Source organism: Protopterus annectens, chromosome 9.part0 (genome assembly GCF_019279795.1).
Source record: "Protopterus annectens isolate FY-2018-M chromosome 9.part0, PAN1.0, whole genome shotgun sequence".
NCBI lineage: Eukaryota > Metazoa > Chordata > Ceratodontiformes > Protopteridae > Protopterus > Protopterus annectens.
In genome coordinates, this window is record NC_056743.1 from 521,932,816 (window position 1) to 521,957,717 (window position 24,902).

Below are 24,902 nucleotides of genomic sequence, written 5' to 3' on the forward strand. Positions count from 1 at the left end.
TATGACAAAATTCTAAATAAATACATTTGGACATTGTTTTAATAAGGAGATAAGTATTTCAAACAGTAGATCTTTAGCCAATATCTTTATGAGACAAGGGGTACAATACATCCCCATTTAGAGCCAGACCTACATTTTGTATATAATAAAGGCTTAATCAACAGCACAACTTAGATAAGGACCAAATTTTTACTAATCTTATATAGAAAGCACATTCTTTGTATAGCATGCACAGTTCTAAGTTTAACACTGAAGTAAGGGAGAATAATATACAGTGATGCTTATAAACAGAGCACTTATCTTGGGTCATAATATTGTTTTATAATGCATTGTGAGCTTGTCAACATTAATCTGTGTTGTTGCATAAAAACAGTTCCATAATTTTAGAGCAACAAACACAAAAACAGTCCTAACATTCTTCTAATTTCTGTGTTCTGGAAATAGTGTAATAACCTCAACTATTCAAATTAAAAAATGTTACTGCCAAAAAGACTCCACAGTATATCATACCTTTATCTTTACTAGAAAAAAAAGGTGTTAAAATATTGTATTTTTAACTTAAAAAGGGAATTGCACTGGCAAATGTTCATCATATTAATCATTGCTGCAGTAGCCTTAGCTATATAAGGTTACATCCTACCAAGGATATAGCAGGTGGCCAGCTTACAAAGATTCAGGGCACCTTCAACACACCCAAACCATCAGGCAGTTCAAGCCCTTCAGAGCTTTACTACTGCCAAAGTGTATCCTCCTCTGAAGCTTCTGAAGATCAACGGTCAGCTTGTGCCTTCCTTTGCTGGGCTGATAAGTTCCCTTTGGAGGAAAAAACTTTCATTTAATTTTATTGATGTTTTTTACTTTCCTCTTCAGGAAAGTTATTTTAAAACAAAGAGTGTTGTGTTTTAATGGACTGTCTTGAGACTGTAACATACTTTTAAATGGAGCACTGATTTTTTTCTGTCAATTTAAAAGCAGTGTAAAGTAAATTAATTTTTTTTTCTGTGGAGAAATTGTGTTTATTTTACTTTTGTGGGTTGGCATAATGTTTTAAAAATGTTTTTACTGTGTTTTTCTGACAAAATGTGTCTTTTGTAGACTGGTAGTGTTTCCTAGCAATTGATGTTTCTCTTCTCCAGAAGTGAGGCACTGTTTTTGGCTTGACCATGGAACAGACTACCAGTCCCACAGTTGGTCCTTCTTCCAACCACAAAAAGGAAAAATTAAGCAAGTAGCCATTGCCACCACAGCAGGTTAGCAGTTTGCCTCAGCCACAGGTGTGTTAATCTGCTGTGGCCATTTGGTGTACCTCATGTGTTAATCTGCTGTGGCCATTTGGTGTACCTCATGTGTTAATCTGCTGTGGCCATTTGGTGTACCTCAGACCACTCATCTTCTATCTTAGAGTCCTCTGGTGTATCACCAACAGCCACTATGACTGAGAGATAGCCACATTCTCTGCAACTGTTGGGATTCCCTCAGTGGGCAAGGAAGAGACACTGTTGTTGGTCCTGGGGGAGGTAACTGGGAAGATTGCCCTGGGGAAGCTGCTGCTGCCATTAGTAACATGGTCGGAGCCATTTTGATTGTCAAAAAGAAACAGAAAAAAACAAGCTTGTATCTACTCCTCTTCACTTTTCTTTGGATAGGAGTAGTTTACTGGGTCTGTCTCACAGTTTACTTCAGACTATTGATCCTTCTTGAAAAGTAGCTTCTGGTAAAAGAAATAGGGATGCCTCTTTTCCTGAAGACATTCAAGATTCTGAATCTGAACAGGAAAATGCATGGATGGAAACAGTTTTATTTCAGACTCAAAGGAGAGCATAGTTTCTGATTCCCCCTGTAGGAGTTTCTCTTTCTGTGAGACTCTTGCTACAATGTGCCAGTGTTTCCAGTGGGAGAAAACTGAGGCTTCCTAGTCTCTCAGAAAATACTATGAGATGTTACAGAAGGATTTTCAAAAACATGTATCCATTTCTCCTGTTCTGTTTGCTTTAGAGGATGTGTGTTACTTCCTGCAATTTTCCTGATAGTCAGCCAGCTGCTCCTAAAAGGCAGATGGGATATATAAGGATGGGAATATTTGCCCTTACCTCACTGTAGTGTGATCTCGGAGTTGGAATATATATTTGGGGGGTGCTGCAGTTTTGAGTACCTGGATATTCGCTCATGTGAGCGTTCGCTAAGATGAACTTTTGTTCATCTAATATAGACCCGATTATGTGACTTTTTTTTCAATTTAAATGTGAGAGTTGACTAGTGATGTTCTTTTTTTCAAAGAGCTTAAGTATAACTGTGGATTCTTTTTATCAGCAATTTTTTTTTTATTTTGAATCTTATACCTCTAGTTTCTAAAAATATAGCCTGTTTATACCTGTTTGACTGTCAGATGTGTAAAAACACTTTTATAACCTAATTAATCTCTTCACAGAAAGGCAAATGGCTATTAAGATGCAGTCACAAATATTTAAAGAATACTTTGCTTTAACAGTGCTTTATATCAACCACTTGATCCCTGCAAAATGATGCACCAATAGCTTGTTTCGTCCATTCAATACGAAATGGTAATTTTGTTATCCGTGTTTGCACATCATCAAAATTATGGAGGCCAAGTATATAATCTCCATACAAAATGTACTTTATTATTTTACAGACAGATGCCAAACCATTCAGTAACATAATAGGAACAGAGAAACAATGCAAGGCAGGCAAACCTGAAGACAGTAATACAGTTAGCCACATACAATATTTAATTCAACACACTTAGATGTCGATGACTTTGTTTCAAGCACCTAATAGTGCTCACTTCTCAAATCAAGCAGGGTCATACATATACCTTGTTTTTCCTGTAGTGGTAACTTATTCCATCTAAAAGTATGCTCCCTATTGAAATGTTGGCACTCCAAATGTCAAGTGCCGACACACAGAAAAAAAAGACCTTAAAACATCTTTGGGGGGACAATTTCCTCTCCAGCACCATCCCAGTGTGGGGGGGGGTCAACCCCCCCCACCCCTGAACTTATATGTATCAACTTCAAGATTGCCATACCTCAGAGAAAAGAGAATATTGTGAGAAATGAACTCCCGGACTTGGTATGTGTAAGTCCCTCTTTGGCCATTCAGTTTCTGTATTTTGGGACTCACTCTAGGGGGTCGCAATGTTTCAAATGGTTACCCTAAAATTATGATAAGTTAGGAACCTATCTCTTCAATGAGTCTTATTTGTTGGTGTAGATTTAGATTCCCAGTGTGGGTGTTTGCAGAGACCTGTTTTTGTTTTGTTTGTTTTTGCAAAGATATAGGAGGTTAAACTTCACTTTTGATCAAAGTCAGACCCAGGTCACATGACAGCAGCCTGTAGGCTAATAAGTAGAAACAAAGTTGTGATAATCTACTGGGATAGTGGATGAGCTTAAGGCTTTTAATTTTCTTTGTATGATATCTGTGGGTTTTTCTAGTTGAGAAATATGCTTTAATTTACATGTAACAAAGGGGGCATTGTATAAAATGAAGAGTCCGATAAGGGAAGAATACATTGCTAGGATAAAGGTTCAAGAATGAAACCCTTTAGCATACCTTGGGGAAGAATAATTTTATAGGATGCAAATCTCCAGAAAGCATATCCTTGCAAAATCCACATAAACATAATTACTAAGATAGTCTCTGAACTAAATGATCAACTTTCCTGAGAAACAAGGCAAAAAATGCGTTTAATAGGATGGAGATATGGTCTGCAGTATCAGTATCTCCAGTAAGATAAAGAAATAGCGACCCAGAAAAACTATACCATTCAATATCATCACAAAGTACTGAAGACTCTCAAAAAGTAAAGGATCATTATTATATCCCTGCCTGAAGATGCACTGGGACTCAGGAAGGAATCCATTATCACTTAAATACATTTTCTAGGCTCCCAGGCTCCTTGGTCAGTGCAGACAACATACAAAACAGTATGTTCTGCAATTAGATATCATTAAATTGAAAGGAAAAAATTGTAAGCAAAACCACATAAACATAATTATGAAGATAGTTAGTGATACACACCTGGTGCAGTAGTAATGATATCTTATCAATAACCAATAAAATGATTATCTATACATGGGGCACAGTAAATATGGATGCAGGAAAATTTTGTGTAAACATCACAATAAGCAAAGAATTATGCCAGAGTTCTACACAGACAAGGGCAGACATCCCTTATATAACTAAAGACATAACTGCTAACATAAGTAAAATTAAAACCTCAAGTTCTGTGCAGTCAGACTGTATATGGTGGTTACCTACGCAGAATGAAGGAAAACTCATTTCATCTTTATCATCATTCATGTTAAATAAAATGGTGGCTTGTGGACAGATCAGTGGCTTATGGTGACAGGCTGCAGAGATAATAATTCACATCAGACCCAGACAATTTCAGATCAATCAGTCTAGTACGTGCTCTATGTAAAATTATGGAGAGAGTTATAAGGAATCTTACCTGAAATCATACTATAAATATTGTGGGAAGAAATATCCCGGGAATTGTTATGGCTAGGCTTGTATAGGCCATAGGGCCGAAAGCCTAGTACCAACCTATGAACCTATATATAGACCTAATTGTATTAGAGATGAAACAGTAGGAGTATTTAAAGTTGAGACCTTGGTATTTGAATCTTGTGGTACACTTGGAAGAAGTAAAAATTAGCTTTCATCAAAAAGATAGAAGTATGCACTAGTTTTCTTGACCTTGCAAAGTAATTCAAAATTATTTCACAGAAGGAAATAAGTGAAAAAAAAAATAAAATCATTAAATTAAAAAAGTAAATCAGTGCATAAAACAGTGATTAAAACAAGATGCAAACCAAGCCGTGGATTACATGTCTATCCCTACATGGGTTGGAAGTTGTATCCCTTGGGGGTCAGTACTAGGTCCAAGACTTTTTGGACTATCCTCAGATGTCAAAGAAGAAATGGGCTAAGGTAACTATGTCTGATAATGTTTGCAGACTAGATAAGATAATTACTTAAGAAAAGATGTTGATGTTTTCCAAGATGGTCTACAAAAATGCACACCTGGTGCAATAGTAATGATACACACCTGGTGCGGTACTGGTGGGGTGGGAGGATGACATAATGGTTAAGGTGTTTACCTTAAAGACACAAGGTGCAGGGTTTGATTCTCACTTGGGGTAACTGGCTAGGCTTCAAATGGCCCAAAAGGGCAGTTAGCCTAGTACTAACCTATGAACCTGGCATGGTAGTAATGATACACGCCTGGTACAGTAGTAATGATACACACCTGGTGCAATAGTAATGATACACACCTGGTGCGGTACTGGTGACACACACCTGGCATGGTAGTAATGATACACGCCTGGTACAGTAGTAATGATACACACCTGGTGCAGTAGTGATGATACACACCTGGCATGGTAGTAATGGTACACACCTGGTGCAATAGTCATGATACACATCTGGTGCAGTAGTGATGATACACACCTGGCATGGTAGTAATAATTCACACCTGGTGCAATAGTAATGATAAACACCTGGTGCAGTAGTGACGATACACACCTGGTGCAGTAGTGATGATACACACCTGGCATGGTAGTAATGATACACACCTGGCATGGTAGTAATAATTCATACCTGGTGCAATAGTAATGATAAACACCTGGTGCAGTAGTGACGATACACACCTGGTGCAGTAGTGATGATACACACCTGGCATGGTAGTAATGATACACACCTGGTGCAGTAGTAATGATACACACCTGGCACAGCAGTAATGATATACACCTGGTGCAGTAGTAATGATACACACCTGGTACAGTAGTGATGATACACACCTGGCATGGTAGTAATGATACACACCTGGTATAGTAGTAATGCTATACACCTGGTGCAGTAGTAATTATACATACTTTGTGCAGGAGTAATGATGCACACCTGACACTGTAGTAATGATATATACCTGGTGCAGGAGTAACAATGCTTACCTGACACAGGAGTAATGATGCACACCTGACACAGCAGTAATGATATACACCTGGTGCAGTAGTAATGATATACACCTGGTGCAGTAGTAATGCTATACACCTGGTGCAGTAGTAATTATGCACATCTGATGCATGAGTAACAATACACACCTGGCACAGCAGTAATGATACACACCTGGCACAGCAGTAATGATATACACCTGGTGCAGTAGTAATGATATACACCTGGTGCAGTAGTAATGATATACATCTGGTGCAGTAGTGATGATACACACCTGGTGCAGTAATAATTATACACACCTGGCACACTGGTAATGATACGCACCTGATGCAGCAGTAATGATATACACCTGGTGCAGTAGTAATTATACACACCTGGCACACTGGTAATGATACGCACCTGATGCAGCAGTAATGATACACCCCCAGAGCAGTACTAATGATACACACCTGGTGCAGTAGTGATGATATACACCTGGTGCAGGAGTAACAATAGACACCTGTCACAGCAGTAATGGTATACACCTGGTGCAGTAGTAATGATATACATCTGGTGCAGTAGTGATGATACACACCTGGTGCAGTAGTAATGATACACACCTGATGCAGAAGTAACGATACACACCTGTCACAGCAGTAATGATACACATCTGACGCAGTAGTAATGGTGTACAGCTGGGGCAGTAGTAATGATATACGCCTGGTGCAGTAGTGATGATACACACCTGGTGCAGTAGTAATGGTACACAACTTGAACAGCAGTAATGATACACACCTGGCACAGCAATAATGATATACACCTGGTGCAGTAGTGATGATACACACCTGGTACAGTAGCAATGATGCACAACTAATGCAAGAGTAACTATACACACCTGGCACAGCAGTAATGATATACACCGGTGCAGTAGTAATGATACCTGGTACACTGGTAATGATACGAACCTAGTGCAGCAGTAATGATACACACCTAGAGCAGTACTAATGATACGCACCTGGTGCAGTAGTGATGATACACACCTGGTACAGTAGTAATGATACACACAATACAATACAATACCCCACTTGGGCATTATAGACAAGCTCACCAGCTTAAATATAAACCCCTATATCACTAGATGGGTTGCAAACGGGCTCAAGGACAGAACCCACATGGTTAGAATTGCTGGAGCCATGTCAGACTCCAAACCAGTTGCAAGTGGCATCCCACAAGGCTCAGTCCTAGGACCTCTCTTGTTCGGTATATATTTCTCGGAGGTACAAGCCAACACGGAAGGACTGTGGCTGACCAAGTTCTCAGATGACTGCAAACTGGGTGCCATAATCGACTCTCCAGCCGACACAAGCATCCTCCAAAAGGGCCTCATAGAAACAGACAACTGGTGGCAGAGCCATGGCCTCAAGCTAAATGCCAAAAAGTGTATAGTCATCCCCTTTGGCAAAAACAAAGTGCCCAAAAATTACCACATAGGTGGTAATCCATTAAGTACAGAAGAAGTAATTAGGGACCTGGGGACCCAAGTTGATAGCAATCTCTCATTTGACAACCACGTGGCCAAAGTGGTTAGAAAAACATTTTATATAGCCCACCTAATCATGAAGGGATTCACATCTAGATCAGGGGAGGTCATATTGCCTCTTTACTCATCCCTCGTCAGGCCCATAATTGAGTACAATGCCCGTTTTGGGATGTACCTTACCAGACACCTGCAGCAGCTGGAAAGACCCCAAAAGTACCTCACCAAGAGGATCAAAGGGCTCAAACAGATGCCATATGCTGCCCGGTTAAAGAAACTCCAGCTCTACTCAGTGGCATACCACCTGCTCAGAGGCGATCTGTGCCTGACGTATAAAGCCATGTCCAACCCGGAATTAATGGACATGCTGCACCTCAGAAAATCCAAATCCCATCGAGCTACATGCTCGAGAGACTTGAACTTCAGCACTGGAATAAATAGGACATGCTGGAGGGACAGATTCATAACGCAGAGGCTCCCTTCACTCTGGAATAAAATCCCAGTCCAGGTTAGGCAGAGTCCCTCATTGACTCTCTTCAAGAGGAATCTTAATGAGTGGATGGGAGATCATAGGTTTACCCCGGGTATCACTTCTGTGTCACTGTTAGAGGCACAGTATACTAACCTCGAAAAAGGGCATAGCAAAATTAATTTAAAATGGGTGGTGAAAGCCAAACACACACTGGCTAGGCTTATAAATGCCCTAGGGCAGATAGCCTAGTATGAACCTATGAACACCTGGCACAGCAGGAATGATATACACCTGGTGCAGTAGTGATAATACACACCTGATGCAGGAGTAATGATACACACCTGGCACAGCAGTAATGATATACACCTGGTACAGCAGTAATTATACACACCTGGCACACTGGTAATGATATGTACCTGGTGCAGCAGTAATGATGCACACCTAGAGCAGTACTAATGATACACACCTGGTACAGTTGTAATGATACACACCTAGACCACTACTAATGATACACACCTGGTACAGTTGTAATGATGCACACCTGGTACAGTAGTAATGATACACACCTAGAGCACTACTAATGATACACACCTGGTACATTAGCAGTGATACACAGCTGGAGCAGTAGTAATGATGCACATCTGATGCAGGAGTAACAATACACACCTGGTACAGCAGTAATGATATACACCTGGTGCAGAAGTAATGATAATCACCTGGTGCAGTAGTAATTATACACATCTGGTACACTGGTAATGATACGCACCTTGTACAGCAGTAATGATACGCACCTTGTACAGCAGTAATGATACACACCTAGAGCAGTACTAATGATACACACTGGGTACAGTAGTAATGATACACACCTGGTACAGTAGTAATGATACACACCTGGTACAGTAGCAGTGATACATAACTGGAGCAGTAGTAATGATACACACCTATCAAAGTATTAATGATACACACCTGGTACAGTAATATTGATACACACCTAGTGCAGTAGTAATGATACATACCTGGTGCAGTAGTAACAATGTCACCATTTATGTCACTTAATGTAGTATAATGAGAGTTGGTAAAAAGGACAGAAATTGGAATAACTAAACAAATGATCAGATCACAACAAAGTCACTATTTTTAATGATCTATGGAAAATGTGGGGCAGCAATTTAAACATTAGACAGTGTGTATCTACCAGAGTCAAGAAGGTGGCTCCATATCTAAATCTGATACATGAGTGATCAACACACAGAAGTGAAATTACTTTGTAAAATTGCTGTGCATTGAAGTAACAGTGAAACAGTGATAATCAAATTTTGTTGTTTCACTGAATGTAAAAGCATCTTTGTTGGCAGGCTTTTACACTGCATTTCTGCTATTAATACTTTAGAAATCTGATCAGTTATCTCCCAACAACTTCCTCATCATTTAACCTCAGTCTCCCTACTAACATTTATAGATTGAATTTCCTGACTCAATAGATAAGTAATAGCTGTTAGCCTTTGCCTATCTCTGTCTGTTAAACTATGTCTTTTAACATATGGATCTACTTGGCTCCCATTGTAATACTGTAGAATATATTTGTTAATTGTATACTGTATACTTACCAATCAAACTGTAACATCTCTGTATCTATTTGTATCAGTTGTATAATTAACCACATTTATGTCAATGAAATGTCTGTTTATACTGTCTTTGTATGTGGAGCTTTTCTCCATGGGCCTCCTCTGAAAATGGATGCCTGCCCAGTCGGACTTTTCCAGTAAACAAATGAAAAATAAAGTAAATAAAATACCCTGCTATCTAAATTTGCAAACTCTGGGACTGCTGTATCTCGGAGAAAGGTGAATTACACAAGAGATTTGCAGACTCTGCCTTTAAACAGAAATGTGAGAAATCTCACATTTGTGATCACACATTAGATTGCTGATAAATGATTTGCAGTTAAGTCTGGTGTATTGGGAAGGAATACTTTGCAGTCCGTCTAATTACAAATGGCATTTCTAGTTACTGCAGGTGTAATTTATACCTTACGACTCTAATCCATGATTAAATAAAAGTGCATTTTGTGACCTTGTTGAAATGGTATAATGATTCCTTACAAGCAAATTGTAGTACTAAAAAACTTGAGCTATTCATAAAAGCATATTTCTTTAGTTGCATCAGAAATTGAGTCAACACTCAGCAATGTTCAGATGTAATCAAAAATGGCATCACTTACTCTAACCTAAAAGACATTATTAATATACTTGCAGTTAATTTTACTGCCAACTTTAGCCCAGAAAAAGTTCCACAAATCCCTATATCTCTTACACCCCACAAAATCAAAATTAAAAGTAGTACATGAATGGGTTCAAACAACTTCATTGTCCTCACAGAACCCCTCCTGAACTTGTTACTTAAACTTAGCCAAGAGGTATATCCCTGAAGTATAGAGAACTGCTGTTGTGAAGCCCTTCATAAGGGGGATCCCCAGCTCAGACCCCAGGAACTATAGACGCATCAGCCTAACTTGTAAGGCCATGGACCACATCATATCTGATATCAAAAATCTCATATCCCTACATCCTTAGCAGTTTGGTTTTGTCAAAGGGAAATCATATCTACATAATTTAGTAAACAACTTTGAGAAGATTCCAAAGGCATTGTCTAATGATCATTCAGTCTACACACTGCTTATCTGGATCTAGCCGGTACATATGACCCCATCCTCAGCATGGTATTGTAAATAAGCTAAGGGACCATAATGTAGATCCTTATAAAGTAAGGTGGATTCCAAACAAACAAAGATAGAACCCATGTAAAGTTGCAGGTCCCTCCTTAGTTAGCAAGAAAGTACTTCAGGGATAGTTTAGTACTGAGATACCTCAACAGGGTAATTGTCTGGAAAGGAATATCCTTAAATATTTTCAAAATGTATATTTCTCTATAAATGAATTCTGTTGTCTTTTGCCACCATAAAGTTACTTTGTATTTCCACCAGCAAGGTAAAGTTCATAGGTGCTAACCGAGCTATTGATCTGTGATGATCTTAAAAAGCCTAGCCTCCGTTTCTGTGGCAATTATTACATCTTATATTTTGCAAACTGAATCTCCAAAAACAGGCCGCAAAAGTATATGCTGAGCACTTACATGTTTTCCCTATCCATGATAGTCATTGGTGCTAAACAAGAGGTGAATATGCAATTACCTATCTATTTGTCCAAGTTACGTTTGAATAGAGTAAGAGAAGTCTTCTGATTTATTTGGTGGTGAAACCAGTATCATAGAAATGCTCTTCCCTGTGATATGTACCTAACCTTCCAGCATGTTTTGTTAGTCTTTAAAAGAGATTCAGGTCACTTGAGAAGGTGCATACCTCTCAACCTCTTAGTGCAGGAAATCTGGTCAAAGCCTGACAAAATTGGGGGATAAGGGCCCAAAAATAGGGACATATTTTAAACATTTCTCTTATAAACATAGAAAGTTGCTAGAGTAGCAGGATTTGTTTTAAAATACATTTTCTGAAGGATTTGAAGTCTGAAACTCAAATGTATGTCATTATTTGGTGACTTCAGTCCTCAGATAATCTCAGCGATTTGCCAGAAAACCACAAATTTTATGAGGAACAGACCAAAAATATGAGCAAATAATCTGGACAGTTGAGAGGTATGAAAGGTATTTCTGATCCCACTGGACTCCTGAATGTGTAATAATAGGGTCTGATAGCACAGGGTCTGTTGAGGTGCTATGCATGAGTCGGAGGCTGATACAGAGAAGAGATACACAAGGCTTTGAGATGGTCTGCATAGTTTTATGATTGAGGCCCTTGATTTGTTTTTAGTGAGGAAGCTTTGTAGTCATTCTAGCCAGTTTTAAGGCTAATGTTGAATTGCTTCTGGAGGGGGTATGACAATTCATGTTCCAGGCTAACCAGTAGCAGCCTGGTATGTTATCCGGTCCCATAGATATAGTGTTCTTGGCCTTAGATAGTGTCTTGAGAACTTGTAGTTGGTAGATTTGAGGAGGGGGGTAGATGTGGTATTTGATCTGAGAATATTAGAAATGAAAGGAGGGTGAAGTTGGAGCTGAATTTTTCTGCTAGCAAGTAGACTATTCCTTCAGAGTCTGAGTATGTGATATCATTTACTATTAGTTCTGTGTACTGATTAGCATTGTTTTCTGAGATTTCTAACATAGTTAAATTAAAGAAGGTTTTGTGGTTATCGTTTGCCTGGTCAACTATTTTTACCTCATATCTGGCTTTGGTTGACTTGATCAGAATTTAGAGCTCCTTGTTTAATTTAACAAGGGTGTTTTGAGCTTCTTGAGAGTTAGATCAATTTTTAAATTCAATGAGTGTTTTTTTCTTTTATTATATGGCCTGTTTGTATTAGAGTTCCACCACAGGGATTTATTTTTGAGTTCTGCATGGTATTTATTTATGTGGGTGGCCGATGCATTTATTTAACTATTTACATGTACATAGAACTTGTCAATAAAGGATTACACATAAGCAGTCAAGGTGAAAGGAGTTTTTGAATTTCATCAGGGTCATCATAAATTCGTTACTTTTTCCTCACTATATTAACAAGATTCTGAGCTACAGCTTATCCAGTCTAGGTGGGCCATGAGGTAATAATTACTTATGTCTTGAATTATGCTTCTGTGAAGTAAAAGAAATGTCTCAACATTGACATTTGATGTTCTTTGTGTTTCACTGTTGCAATCCTGACTTGAGGGATTTCCTGCTGTGGAAGCCCTTGGCCATCCTCACTACCGGAGTAAAAATCTCCCACCTCCTAAGGCTGGTGGACACATTTCCCTGATGTCAATACACTTGGGAAGAAAGGGAACCAGCTGATGCCATGACATCAGTCGTTTCTTGCCGTTTGAGCCTGAAGCAGCGTTTCAGCATGTTGGTCAGTCTGTACCAGACAGAAATCTTCTAAAGCTTAAGTACTCCATTGGGGAACTCTTTTTCTTGCTTTAACTCATGTCAGATAAAGTTAACTATTGTCTCCACTGTAGAAAACAAATCCCACATCAAGACATTCATACTTTGTGTGTCGCATGTCTAACCTTGGATCACAATGTCCTTAACTGCAGTTTTTGCGCCTATTTCAATTTTAGGACTATAAGGCGTAGGGCTGAAATCTTAGCTAGGTATCTTAATCTGCCATCTTCTTCATCATTCGATGGTGTCCACCAATTGTCCCAAGACTGAGCTTCCTACATTTAAGAACAACAAGGAAAAAAGACCCAAGTGCCTCAGATGAGAACCATTCACTGCCTGCCAGTCCTCCAAGGCTTGTTATCTCTGAAGAAGGTGAGGAACTTTCGCAGCCCCCTCCTGCGACTGAGGTAGTAATGCAGGCCTCTGTTGAGACCCTTACAGAGTCTGACATGCTTTCAGGTCCCTTAACTTCTACACAGGTCTTGGCTTTCAGTTCGTTGGTCAGGTCAGGAGTTGTTCAGCAGTCCTCTGCTTCAGATGAGCAATCTTGTACAGGCAACGTTCCTTCAAGGCATCAGCCTGTATTGGTTCTGCCTTACAAATAAACTGGTGTCAGGATGGTGAATGTACCTACACCTGAGGCCAAAGCTACTCCTAGGCCTAGGCTTACCAGGTCCCCCCTCAGCAGGTTATCAGCAAGATCTGGTCAGGTTAGCTAGAGGACCTTATCTCCTTAGAGCTAGGCACCCCCCTTTGGAGTCTCTCCCAGGAAAAAGAATAAGGATCCTTCCCATGAAGTTTTATGTCAACCTCCTGATTCAGATGAAGATTCTGGGCAGGAGGAGTCTGTCCTTGAGGATGGATTTTTCCTTACTTCTTTTGAAGATTGAGATTCTGAGGAGAATCTGCCTTCAGCTTCACTTCCTGAAGACATCAGTTTTGGGGAAACATTCTATGCCATGAGGGAACATTTCCAGTAGGAAGCACAGGAATAGCCACAATGTAAAAAGATGGTTATGGAGTTCCTTGACCTCTCAGAACACAGATCTCTGGCTATTCCTCCTGTATTGGAGGTGGTAGAGGATGTTTTTATGGACTCCTTCTTGAATCCAGATTGTCTACCTCCAGCCCCTTGAAAATCAGACAGGCTTTACAGGGTGCTGGACTCACATAAATACCTCTTCAAAAATCCCTGTGCTGACCCAGAGATTGTCACACCAGGTCACAAGGAAGCAAGAGCCAGCTCATCAAAGAACCCTTTGCCTACTGACAAAGCAGGGTCCTTGATAGGTTTGGTAAAAAAAAGTTTACACTTCTGCTACCCTAGCCACGAGGGCCCTTTACTGCCAGTTTCATATGATGAAATATCAACAAAGTATTTTAAACGAAATGAAGGAAAATATATCCTCTCTGCAGGACAACAACATTTCTAAAGAATTGTTGGACCTTTGCCATTCCAGCTCCCAGGTGTCTAGACACTCATTACACTGCGGCTATGAAGCTATGGAGACCTCTAGCTGAGCTGTTGCATCTGGCTTTGTCATTAGAAGGTATGCTTGGCTTATAGATCTTATAGATCATAGATTTTTATTTGTGCACACACCCAATAATGCCAGGGCATATACATTATTCTTCTGGGTATCAGTAAAAATTGCAATTAACAAGTATTTACATTTCAAAAAGGAAGGTATAAAATATATCACAGGTCATTTGGACACTTAGATCTTCTAGGAGTCTAGTGCCCCCCCCCCCACTCGTAGGACCCCCTTAATCATCCTTTATTGTGTGGGGGGTCTCAGAAAAGCTGTTGCTGGTTGGGGAAAAATGGAGAGAAAAATGTTTTTCTAATTACACTCTCTAACTGAACAGGGCTGTGATATGACCTGTTAGGATAAAGCTGATCATGGCATCTGCTCTCAACCGCACCCATTCTAAAACCAGATTTGCTGAGATTGTGTGCGTGTGTGTGCATGTGTGTGTGTGTGTGCGTGCGTGCGTGCGTGCGTGTGTGTGTGTGTGTGTGTGTGTGTGTGTGTGTGTGTGTGTGTGTGTGTGTGTGTGTGTATATGTATGTATACAGAAAGGTGCTGCAGGCTACACTTGGGGGTGGTACTGTGTGATTATTACTTTTTTTCATCACAGTCAAACCTTAAAGGTGTTCACAAGAGGTCATTATAGCTTATAGTGTGGTCATTGTTTCTTTTACTTTTCTCATAGACCTCAAAAGAGAAAAGCAAAGGTAACTACAGATTGTGTAGGGGCAGTGTTCTGTCTAAGAGCAACAAAGTAGAATACAGTAATTCATTTTTTTTTCACTTTTCTCACAATCACACATCAGGCATGTATACAGGTGGCTGCATTTGGGGGTTAGGGGTGAGGAGGCATGTTATGCATATGTATGTCAGCAGTCACTTGACATACATGACTGTGGCTATTTGAACCTCTGTTTTCATCCCAATCTAACACCAGAGGGATGCACAGTCAGGGACTCTCTTTTTTTTTTTTTTGGGGGGGGGGGGGGTAGGAAGCCAGGCAATATTCACAGATAGGACCTGTGTATCCTCACAATTGTGTTGGTTTATTGTGAGCTGTTATTTTGTCAGCTTTGAACATTAAGCCTTGGGCACAACTTATGCCTTCCTTGAAAGAAAAAAAATCTATATAAATAAATATATAAAAGAGTGAAATTGTTTCTTGCTCGTGACTTTTGTTTAGGCCACTGTTGGATGAAAAGACTGAGAAAATACTCTGAAGTGCATACCAAAGCATCTATAAGTCCAGTACTTCTGAGGGCACCGGCTTGAGTTCTTTCCTAAAAAGTTATTACTGTGCTGTTATGATCAAGAAAGATGTGTTGAGAGGATGCAAAGAAAATTGAAGCTGAACAGCAACACTGGATTTCTTTCCTTAATCATAATTTCTGTTCAAGCCATCACTGGTGAAGAGACTGTGGAAAAATTAAAAAAAAACTTTGTATATGGTCTCAAGTGCATTTTAAAGTCACAAATTCATGAAAAAGCTGAAGAGTAAGGTAAAACATGAGAAAAGGAATGTGCATTGTATGGGACCCCAAGATGAGGGGCAGAGGGGAGCACTTGTGTGTATGTTTGGGTGCTGAAATAGTAGCTTGCCTCGGGCACCATATCACTTAAGTCCAGCCCTGTACACAGAGTTGTAATTTATCATTGTTGGAGCTAAATGCCAGTCACTGCAAATGCACTTTTCTGAGATGGGTCAACATAGTACGGTACATATGCCTGTTGTAATATAACAGTATTGTAGCTACAGGTCACTCTGTGCATAATATTCCTAACATTTTGCAGGTTGAACTAAAAGGTACTTTAGAAGGGGTGGTAGTGACAGTGTGATACTTAAACTGAAAGTGCCTAGGGGGTCCCCAAACTTGATATTTGCTGGGGGCTCCCAAAATGCTAACACTGGCCCTGGTCATAAGCTATTGACTAACTTGGTAACAATTTCAGATAGGATGCATTTCACCTTTATTAGTCATAACATTTACAATTATTGGGATAACTAAACACGGAGGATAACAGTGTATGTTCCTGGAAAAATATGAATAAGCTAAATGAACTGCATGAGAACAAATTACCTCAAACTACCAACCACCAAGAGTATAATGATAAAGTACATTTTGAATATGTAGAGTTTTGCAGAACCCCAACATAACACAACAACATTTATGCACCTCTCAAAGTAAGATGTCCAGAATCCTAGGCATGTTTAGTACATTATTCCATGCAGTAAAGCAGAAACAGAGGGCAAGTCAATAACTAGCCAGTATATGTTAGCATCTAGTGTTTTGACAAAAATTGTTAGCATGTAAGAAGCAAGGAAAAAAAAGAAAAAAAAAATGGGATACTTCCGCAGTGGTGCAGCGGTAGGGTTGTTGCCTCACAGCAAGAGGTTCTCCCGTTCGATTTCCTGCTTGGGTTGGGAGTGCCTTCTGTTTGGAGTCTGCATGTCCTCCCAGTGGTTGAGTGGGCGTTCAAAAGATATGCGTTGAATGGGCGTGTCTTCGTTGAAGGTTGGGCGTCGGGCTGCCAACTCGACACCATAAAAAAACAACTGCCAATCATTAGTGGACCGGAGTTCTGCTATAGCGACCCCTAACCGGGAAAAGCCAAAAGACAAACAACAAAAAAGTTGAATAAAAAAATGGATTCTGTAATCTGAAGAAATGATGATCATTATTTTGCTTTGAAACCTATCCAGCTGGATTGTGAAAAGTACTGTGATTTATGTTTGCGTTATGTCAGCTGCTTTTCTTTTGTTACAGAGATTCACTATGGCATACCCCAGGAATAAATATGCTAAAATATAATAAATCCTTTTTTTAAGACTTGACATATTAGCACATAACCAGGATAACCATTTATCTTGTTTACAGGGTGTGATGGAAAGCTTTCTTGGGACGGCTCTAACAGGAACAGTGTTCTGTTTGTTTGCTGGCCAGCCTTTGATCATCTTGAGTAGTACAGGCCCCATCCTCATTTTTGAAAAGTTGCTCTTTGATTTCTGCAGGTTTGTATCATGAGTGCTAATTCATTAACAGATTCCACAGGTACGTATAGAATGTTTGTCATGTTTTCTTGACAAAATCATATGCTGGTTATATAGAATGAAGTGATTAGCCTTTCCGTATAAAAAACTATGTTGTTCAAAAGACTGAATGTCAAAACCTTACCCTGCAACTCATGTTTAGAAATTATTTAAAAATAAAATAAACTCCAGACTACCCTCTACTGTTGTTAACAGCAGATTTTTCAACTGTAATGAAGATATTGTTAGAGGTGCGGAACCTAAGATAGTCACAATATTGCTATGCTACATTATTTTGTAATGCTAATACGAAGTATGATGTAAGCAAGAAAAATAGTACTTATTACTGTAGAAGTGCATTGGTGTGGTACTACAACACCTTCTGCAAGTACTGTTAGAACTACAGTGCAACAGGTATGAAGTACTGATGTGACCCAATTATGGAATAGGTGTTATTGGACAGTTTGGATGTTGCCAAGGATTCAAGAGACACTGACAGAAATGTATATGGCTGCAGTGTTAAATAGCTTTCCACAGGAGAAACCGAAAGTGATCTAGCAACAAAATTATTGTGAAGGCATAAGTAAGGTGTACTGCAAGGTTTGTGTAGACCGAATATGTACGTACGATGTAATGCACAGAACTGCAAAAATAAATAACTGTAATACACCAGTTACGATACCATTCATCAAAGAATCATTTGAGTACCATTTTGATAATTCAAAAAAAAAACAGTGCTTCACTTAATGGAAAAAATATTGAAGCATTATTTTTCTGTGGAGGTTACATGGGAGATGAATTCCTTCACAGTCATATTTATTATTATAACAAAGAATCATCATAATGGAGAAAGGAACAAATTCTCTGATGTGTCACATTAGGATTCAGGCTTCAGGATTCTTGGAGTCCTGCCCTGACCAGTTTTAAGGGTACATAGCACTGCAGCACTACAGGTGAAATGGAAACTGCAGAAGCCACAGAGGTGTTTTGAACCTATAGCTAAACTATTCAGCAAGATTCTTATGAAGCAATGCTTCACAGAACATGTTATCACATGATACTATTTGCAGCTGCACAGTGTCCCATTTCATACTGTAACTATAAAGTCAGTGGTATTAACAGTGGTCTTGTGAAGCCACAACTAAGACGCATCATGGCCCTGTGAACTATGAGAAACCAGTGTCACTCCTGAGATGTGTTCAGGATGAGATTTCAAATCAAATTACAAGTGCCTGAGTTGTTGGTAGCTCCGATGAATGTAAACGTCAAATGGCACTTATTAGAAAATGGTAGGGCAAGCATGAGTCTCCGTGAAAATCATGCCCTGTGGGACTAATCCCGTCAACAAAAGTTGAATAAAATGTGTAGCACCTTGTGCTGTTTACACTGTATTGTGCAATGATTGCAGTGTGCCAAAGTCACTCTTCATTTCCCATAACTCCAAAAATTTATATAGTACTGTTCATGAATTGTGAAGACACAATAACTACTCAAAATCTGCAACACAGTCAACTTTATTGACATGCATTTTATGAAAATAATGGAAGAATTCAATCCTTTGTCAACATCATCTATGGCATCACACAAAGACTCATCTGTAAACAATTCTACAACTGGCAGGCATATTTATATTACTCCCCTCCAAATGTCCAAAACACCAAAGTTACAAGCTAACTAATATCAGTCATACCTGAACCACCACACTCATGGGCAGCACCTCCAACATTGCTCACTATAACCTTTCTCTTTAACCCAGGAACAGAAATGGTGAAAACACCATCAGAGGCCTGAAGCCCCCAAGAACCCACCAGTTTGCCTACCAGGCAGCCTGTTCTACCACTTTATTTTCTTGTCACCTCCTACAAAACAATTTCTAGACCAATTAACATCAGATACCACTTTGACCAACAACAACTTATAAACATTAAAAATAATCCCGCTCTACGTCACTCAAATGCACCCTATCCTCTTGATAACACATTGGATCATTATCACTAAAATATAAGAGAGTAGTAAAGTAAAGTTCTAATGCCATAATACTTAAGGATGTTGCAGCCCTCCGCAACCGTGTGATTAATAAAATAACTAGTTACCTCAATGGCAGTTACCTTCTCTACACATCTCCATACTAACTTGGGTATAATACCAGACTACATAATTACGGGACTTGGGAATTGCTGCAACAACAAGTCACGCACAATTCATGACAAAAACCTCTGCTTAAGAATAACATCCAAGTGATTGCCTCCCAAATAGACTAACTTTGTCTCGACTCTCGACTTAAAACATTCTATTGTAAATCATCTATCACTGAGAAAAGCTACTCTCATTGCATGCCTCTGAATCTTCTCTACTAAGCATCCCAATGACTGAAACCCAGGTCCAAGAATCATCCACCAGGTCTAAGAGGATGCTTTGTTGCCTAATAAATATATGAATATGCCCAAATATGATCATCTACCTGCATTCTGTAAAACAGACAGCACCCTAAGATAGCTTAGTTGATAACACAACCTCAAATAATATTTAAATGCCTCTGATATCCATTTACCCTGTCTTTTAATCATCTCTGCTGACCCCTACCTTCATGTAATAAGTCATACGCCCTGCCCATATGAAACGCATGAGATGAATACTGATCATCACCTTTCATTGACCTTGCAATCCTTTCTTCAATGCAGCATTAAATGCATACATTGCACTGAAGCCTCTTACAAATTTCAAAAGTCCAACAACGTTCAATCCATACATGGCAACTTCTACCAAATCAACCCCCAGTTTATTCATTATTACATGACAACACTGTCTGATGTCCTTTACCTAGATGATCCATTTTAGAATGCTTCAGCCAAATTAACAAAGCCTCCTTGTTACACAAAGATCCAACCACTTCATGTTACCTACCAATTCACTAAACTGAAATGCTTCTTTCTGAAGAAAAACCTGACAAACTCACCCACAACACACATTGTACTCTTGATGAAGATACCTTATGCAGACCTTTCAGCACCATTTTTAATAACTGTCTACCTATCGGCAAATGCTGGTAAAAGGCTAAGCTCCTTAATCTTTCCCATCCTTAAAATCAACCAATGTTTCATCCAGGCTAGCTTTCATGAAATTTTTACTGCTACACCCACACTGGTTATATGCATTCTGATGGGCTTTACCAATTCAACAGAAAGGCATCTGTGAACCACATACTTAGCTAGCAACCTTACTAACACCAGTAATACAAAGTTAGAACTCAACAAAAACTGCAAAACTGCCCAAGCAGAACCATACACTTTCCTGGTAGAAGACGCTCAGGACTTCTGATTTTACCATCCTACTATAGACCATCATCCCTCCATACCTCTTCTGGTATAACTATCGACTGTACCTTACCTCAGGATGGCAACCTAGAATGTGCAAAACTTTAATTAAGATAAACTAAGATACCCTGCCATTAACTGGGAAAACTACTCGTGTGCCAACACCTTTGCCCAATGGTTCTTGGAATTCATAAATTCCAACGCCTTGAATTAACTAATCCTTAGTCCCACCAGGGGCTCCAATATCCTAGACCTGGTCATTACCAATATTGGAAATCGATGCTCCACACCTATGGTCACCCCCTCATTGGTCAGGACTGACCATAAGCTAATCACCCTTGACATCCACATCCCCCCACCCCCAGTAAGGAAACCTCCGTAAAAAAACTTCTCCAAAGCCAACTTCATGCTACTCAAGTCAGAAGTGACAAACTTCATGACACCCATGCAGATGGGAACTGAAAGTTTGACTGCTGAATCCTACACTAAGGCACTGTATGAGCACATCCACTTTCGTGCATGAATCGTGCCATCCTAATAGAAGCAAGACACACAAGTCCAAAAAAAGGCAGCCAATCTGGTTGTCCCTTGCCATAAACAAACTTTACAACAAAAGGAAGAAACTGTTGCAGAAAAGATGAAAATCCCAGGGTGCAAAACACTCCCTTACCAGCTTCAGTAAGAAGCTGAGATCCCTCATAAAATCCTCCAAATCTAGTTACGAAAATAAAATTGCCACCAAAGATTCCAAAGACAACCACAATGCATTCTACAGCTATGTCAAGAATCTAAATGGCAATGCTCAGATCTGCTCTGAGCTACAACAGAATGGCATTAAATATACTGATCCCAATGATATTGCCAATATCCTGGCAGATCGATTCAGGGCAAACTTCACCCCCTAAAGGGCTCTTCTCAATACCGAAAGACTGCCAAATTCTGGTAATGTCCACAGAGGTAAAACAAACGCACTCTCCAAAGCTAAGAATACAGCATCCATGGGACCAGATGACATCTCAGGCTGTGTACTACATGAACTACAAAATAAACTGGAACCTCACCTAAGTGTCATGTTTAATCATAGCCTCACCTCAGGCTTCATGCCCACTGAGTGGCACACAGCTACAGTTATCCCACTCCACAAGGGGGGGATCCACGGAACTACTGCCCCATTAGTCTGACAAGCCTGATCTGCAAGGCCATAGAACGTATTATCATGGAACTTACAAACAAACACATTGGCAACCTTCAAACACTGGACCCCACGCAGTTTGGGTTCGTGAAGGGCCGATCTTTTCTCCTGAACCTGATTGACTTCTTTGAATCAGTCACCAGAGCAGTGGACAAGGATAACGTGGTCCACACAGTCTATCTGGACCTTGCCAAGGCTTTTGACACCATCCCCCACTCTGGAATCATAGATAAACTTACTAAGCTGGGCATTAATCCATACGTCACTTGATGGCTTACTGACAGAACCCAGACTGTAAAAGTAGCTGACTCCAAATCCAGCTCCAGATAAGTGACAAGTGGAGTACCTCAGGGTTCAGTCCTGGGACCGCTCTTGTTTGGCATCTACTTCTCTGAAGTACAGGCCAACACTAAGAGACTCTGGCTAACAAAGTTCGCAGATGACTGCAAACTGGGAGCCATTACTAAATCCCCAAATTATGTGGATATTCTACAAAAGGGCCTTACAGAAACAGATGCTTGGTGCCAGAGCAATGGGCTCAAGCTTAATGCCAAGAAATGTATAGTTATCCCCTTTGGGCAAAACCATGTACCCATGAATTACCACATATGTGGCAGTACACTAAACACCAAAAGTGTGATGAGAGACTTAGGGACTCAGGTGGACAGTTGTCTCACCTTCGATAACCACATCGCCACAACAGTCAGGAAATCCTTCTATGTGGCACACCTCATCACTAAGGGATTTTCATCCAGAAAAAAGGAGGTCATTGTCCCACTGTACTCATCCCTCATTAGACCCATTATAGAGTACAACATCCCATTTGGTATGTACCTCACAAAACATCTGCAACAGCTGGAAAGGCCGCAGAAATACCTCACTAAAAGAATCACAGGCCTAAAGCAGATGCCCTGTGCTGCCCATCTAAAAAAAAAAAACTCCAGCTATACTCTGTTACATATCATCTACTCAGAGACGATCTCTGCTTAACATACAAGGCCAAGTCAAACCCTGAGCTGTTGGACATGCTCCACTTAAAGAAATCCCAATCTCTCAGAGCCACACACTCCAGGGATCTAAACCTTGTCATCACAATGAACAAACCATGCTGGAGGGATAGGTTCCTTACCCAGAATCTCCCCATACTCTGGAATAGACTGCCCATACATGTCAAGCAGAGCACCTCATTGGCCCTCTTCAGAAGGAACCTTGATGATTGAATGGGAGATAGGAAATTCACCCCGGGGATCACGTCAGTCACCCTGCTAGACAGGGGTCCAGGGAAGTAAATATTGTGGGAAGAAATATCCAGGGAATTGTTATGGCTAGGCTTGTATAGGCCCTAGGGCCGATAGCTTAGTACCAACCTATGAGCCTATGATTATATAGCATTCGCAATTCAGTGCATTTGCTAATATAATATAGACCCATTCTCGCAACTTATAGTCAGGTCATGACTATATTTTTGAAAGTTCATAAAACTTAATGTTGGCAACAAATAAAACATCTTTATTTTTGAAATATAGATCATACAATTCTTTCATTCTCCAAGTGAATTGTCATTCAGGGCTATAAAATAAATATAGCAAGCAACTGTGTAATATTTTTATCCAAAAGTCATGTTCATAGGTTCACAGGTGTGTACTAGGCTAATTCCACTGGAGCCTTTACAAATCTAGCCCAAAAAAAGTGCCCAGGCACAGTCACACCTGATGTTAGTTCACAGTGTCCCTATCCAGTAGGGCAACTGGAGTAATCCCTGTGGTGAACTTTCTGTTACCCATCCACTCGTCAAGATTTCTCTTGAAGAGGGCCAGCGAGGTGCTCTGTTTGACATGAATAAGAAGCTTATTCCAGAGTATGGGCAGTCTTTGGGAAATGAACCTGTCCCTCTAGCATGTTCTGTTAATTGTGGTAATGAGGTTGTGATCTCTGCAGCATTTGGCTATGTCTATTTAGTACAGTCTCACCTGAATGAAGAGACCTCACCAAATGCTTCCATGACTCCATGTACAACACATTTTGCTTGTTCTGACTCACTGCTTCAGCATAGGACACCTCTACAGAAGTAGAAGTCATAGTTTACCCCCAGTGATCTCTCTCTCTCAGCAGGGTAGCACCAACCCTTAGCTTGTCCTTTACTGCTTCACTGCATTGATTATCACAGACCTAGTGTTTTTAGCTGCTCAGCCGCCAATTATTCCACTGTAGAATTCTATGACAAGCTTGCTGTTGACTCTTCTTCATAGATCATCACTTTCAGATGAGAATCTGGCAAGCCTCCTAGAAGAGTCTCTATAACTATAATCTGATTATCCTCAAATCTGGATTCAGTATTCATCTCAGATATCAGCTTAACTAGCTAGAAAAAAAGTAGGAGGTAGCTCTTCATTTGTTGGTCAGATATATATTTATAATAAATCTTTCATAACATGAGCCATTATATACATAAACAAATAAGAAAATATTAATTTCCCTAGAATATTAGCCAAATTTTCCCTAGTCTAGATATATGTGGTATGGATACCACCTTTAATCTCCCTTGAAAACAGAGCACAGGCTTAGTGTGACTAGCCCAGTCAACAAGACATAAATAAATATATACATACATGCATATATAAAGGTATGCACAACTTTCCAAGGTGTTTTTAAAAGCAAATTTCATACTGAATTTGGTTAAACAAAATTTTCGATGTAATCCCACAGAAAACTTAACAAAATTATTGTGAAGGCATAAGTAAGGTGTACTGCAAGGTTTGTGTAGACCGAATATGTACGTACGATGTAATGCACAGAACTGCAAAAATAAATAACTGTAATACACCAGTTACGATACCATTCATCAAAGAATCATTTGAGTGCCATTTTGATAATTCAAAAAAAAACAGTGCTTCACTTAATGGAAAAAATATTGAAGCATTATTTTTCTGTGGAGG

The 24,902-nt window shown here is 39.7% G+C and overlaps 1 protein-coding gene across 2 annotated transcripts in view; it reads left to right on the top strand.

The window, feature by feature from the left end:
• The window catches only part of SLC4A5 (solute carrier family 4 member 5), a 765,106-nt gene that overhangs the window by 466,190 nt on the left and 274,014 nt on the right, over positions 1 to 24,902 (top strand). For both annotated transcript variants that reach the window (XM_044083082.1, XM_044083081.1), the window contains exon 12: positions 17,309 to 17,442. In XM_044083082.1, coding sequence (XP_043939017.1) covers positions 17,309 to 17,442 — 134 coding nt within the window. The remainder of the gene's footprint in view (positions 1 to 17,308; positions 17,443 to 24,902) is intronic.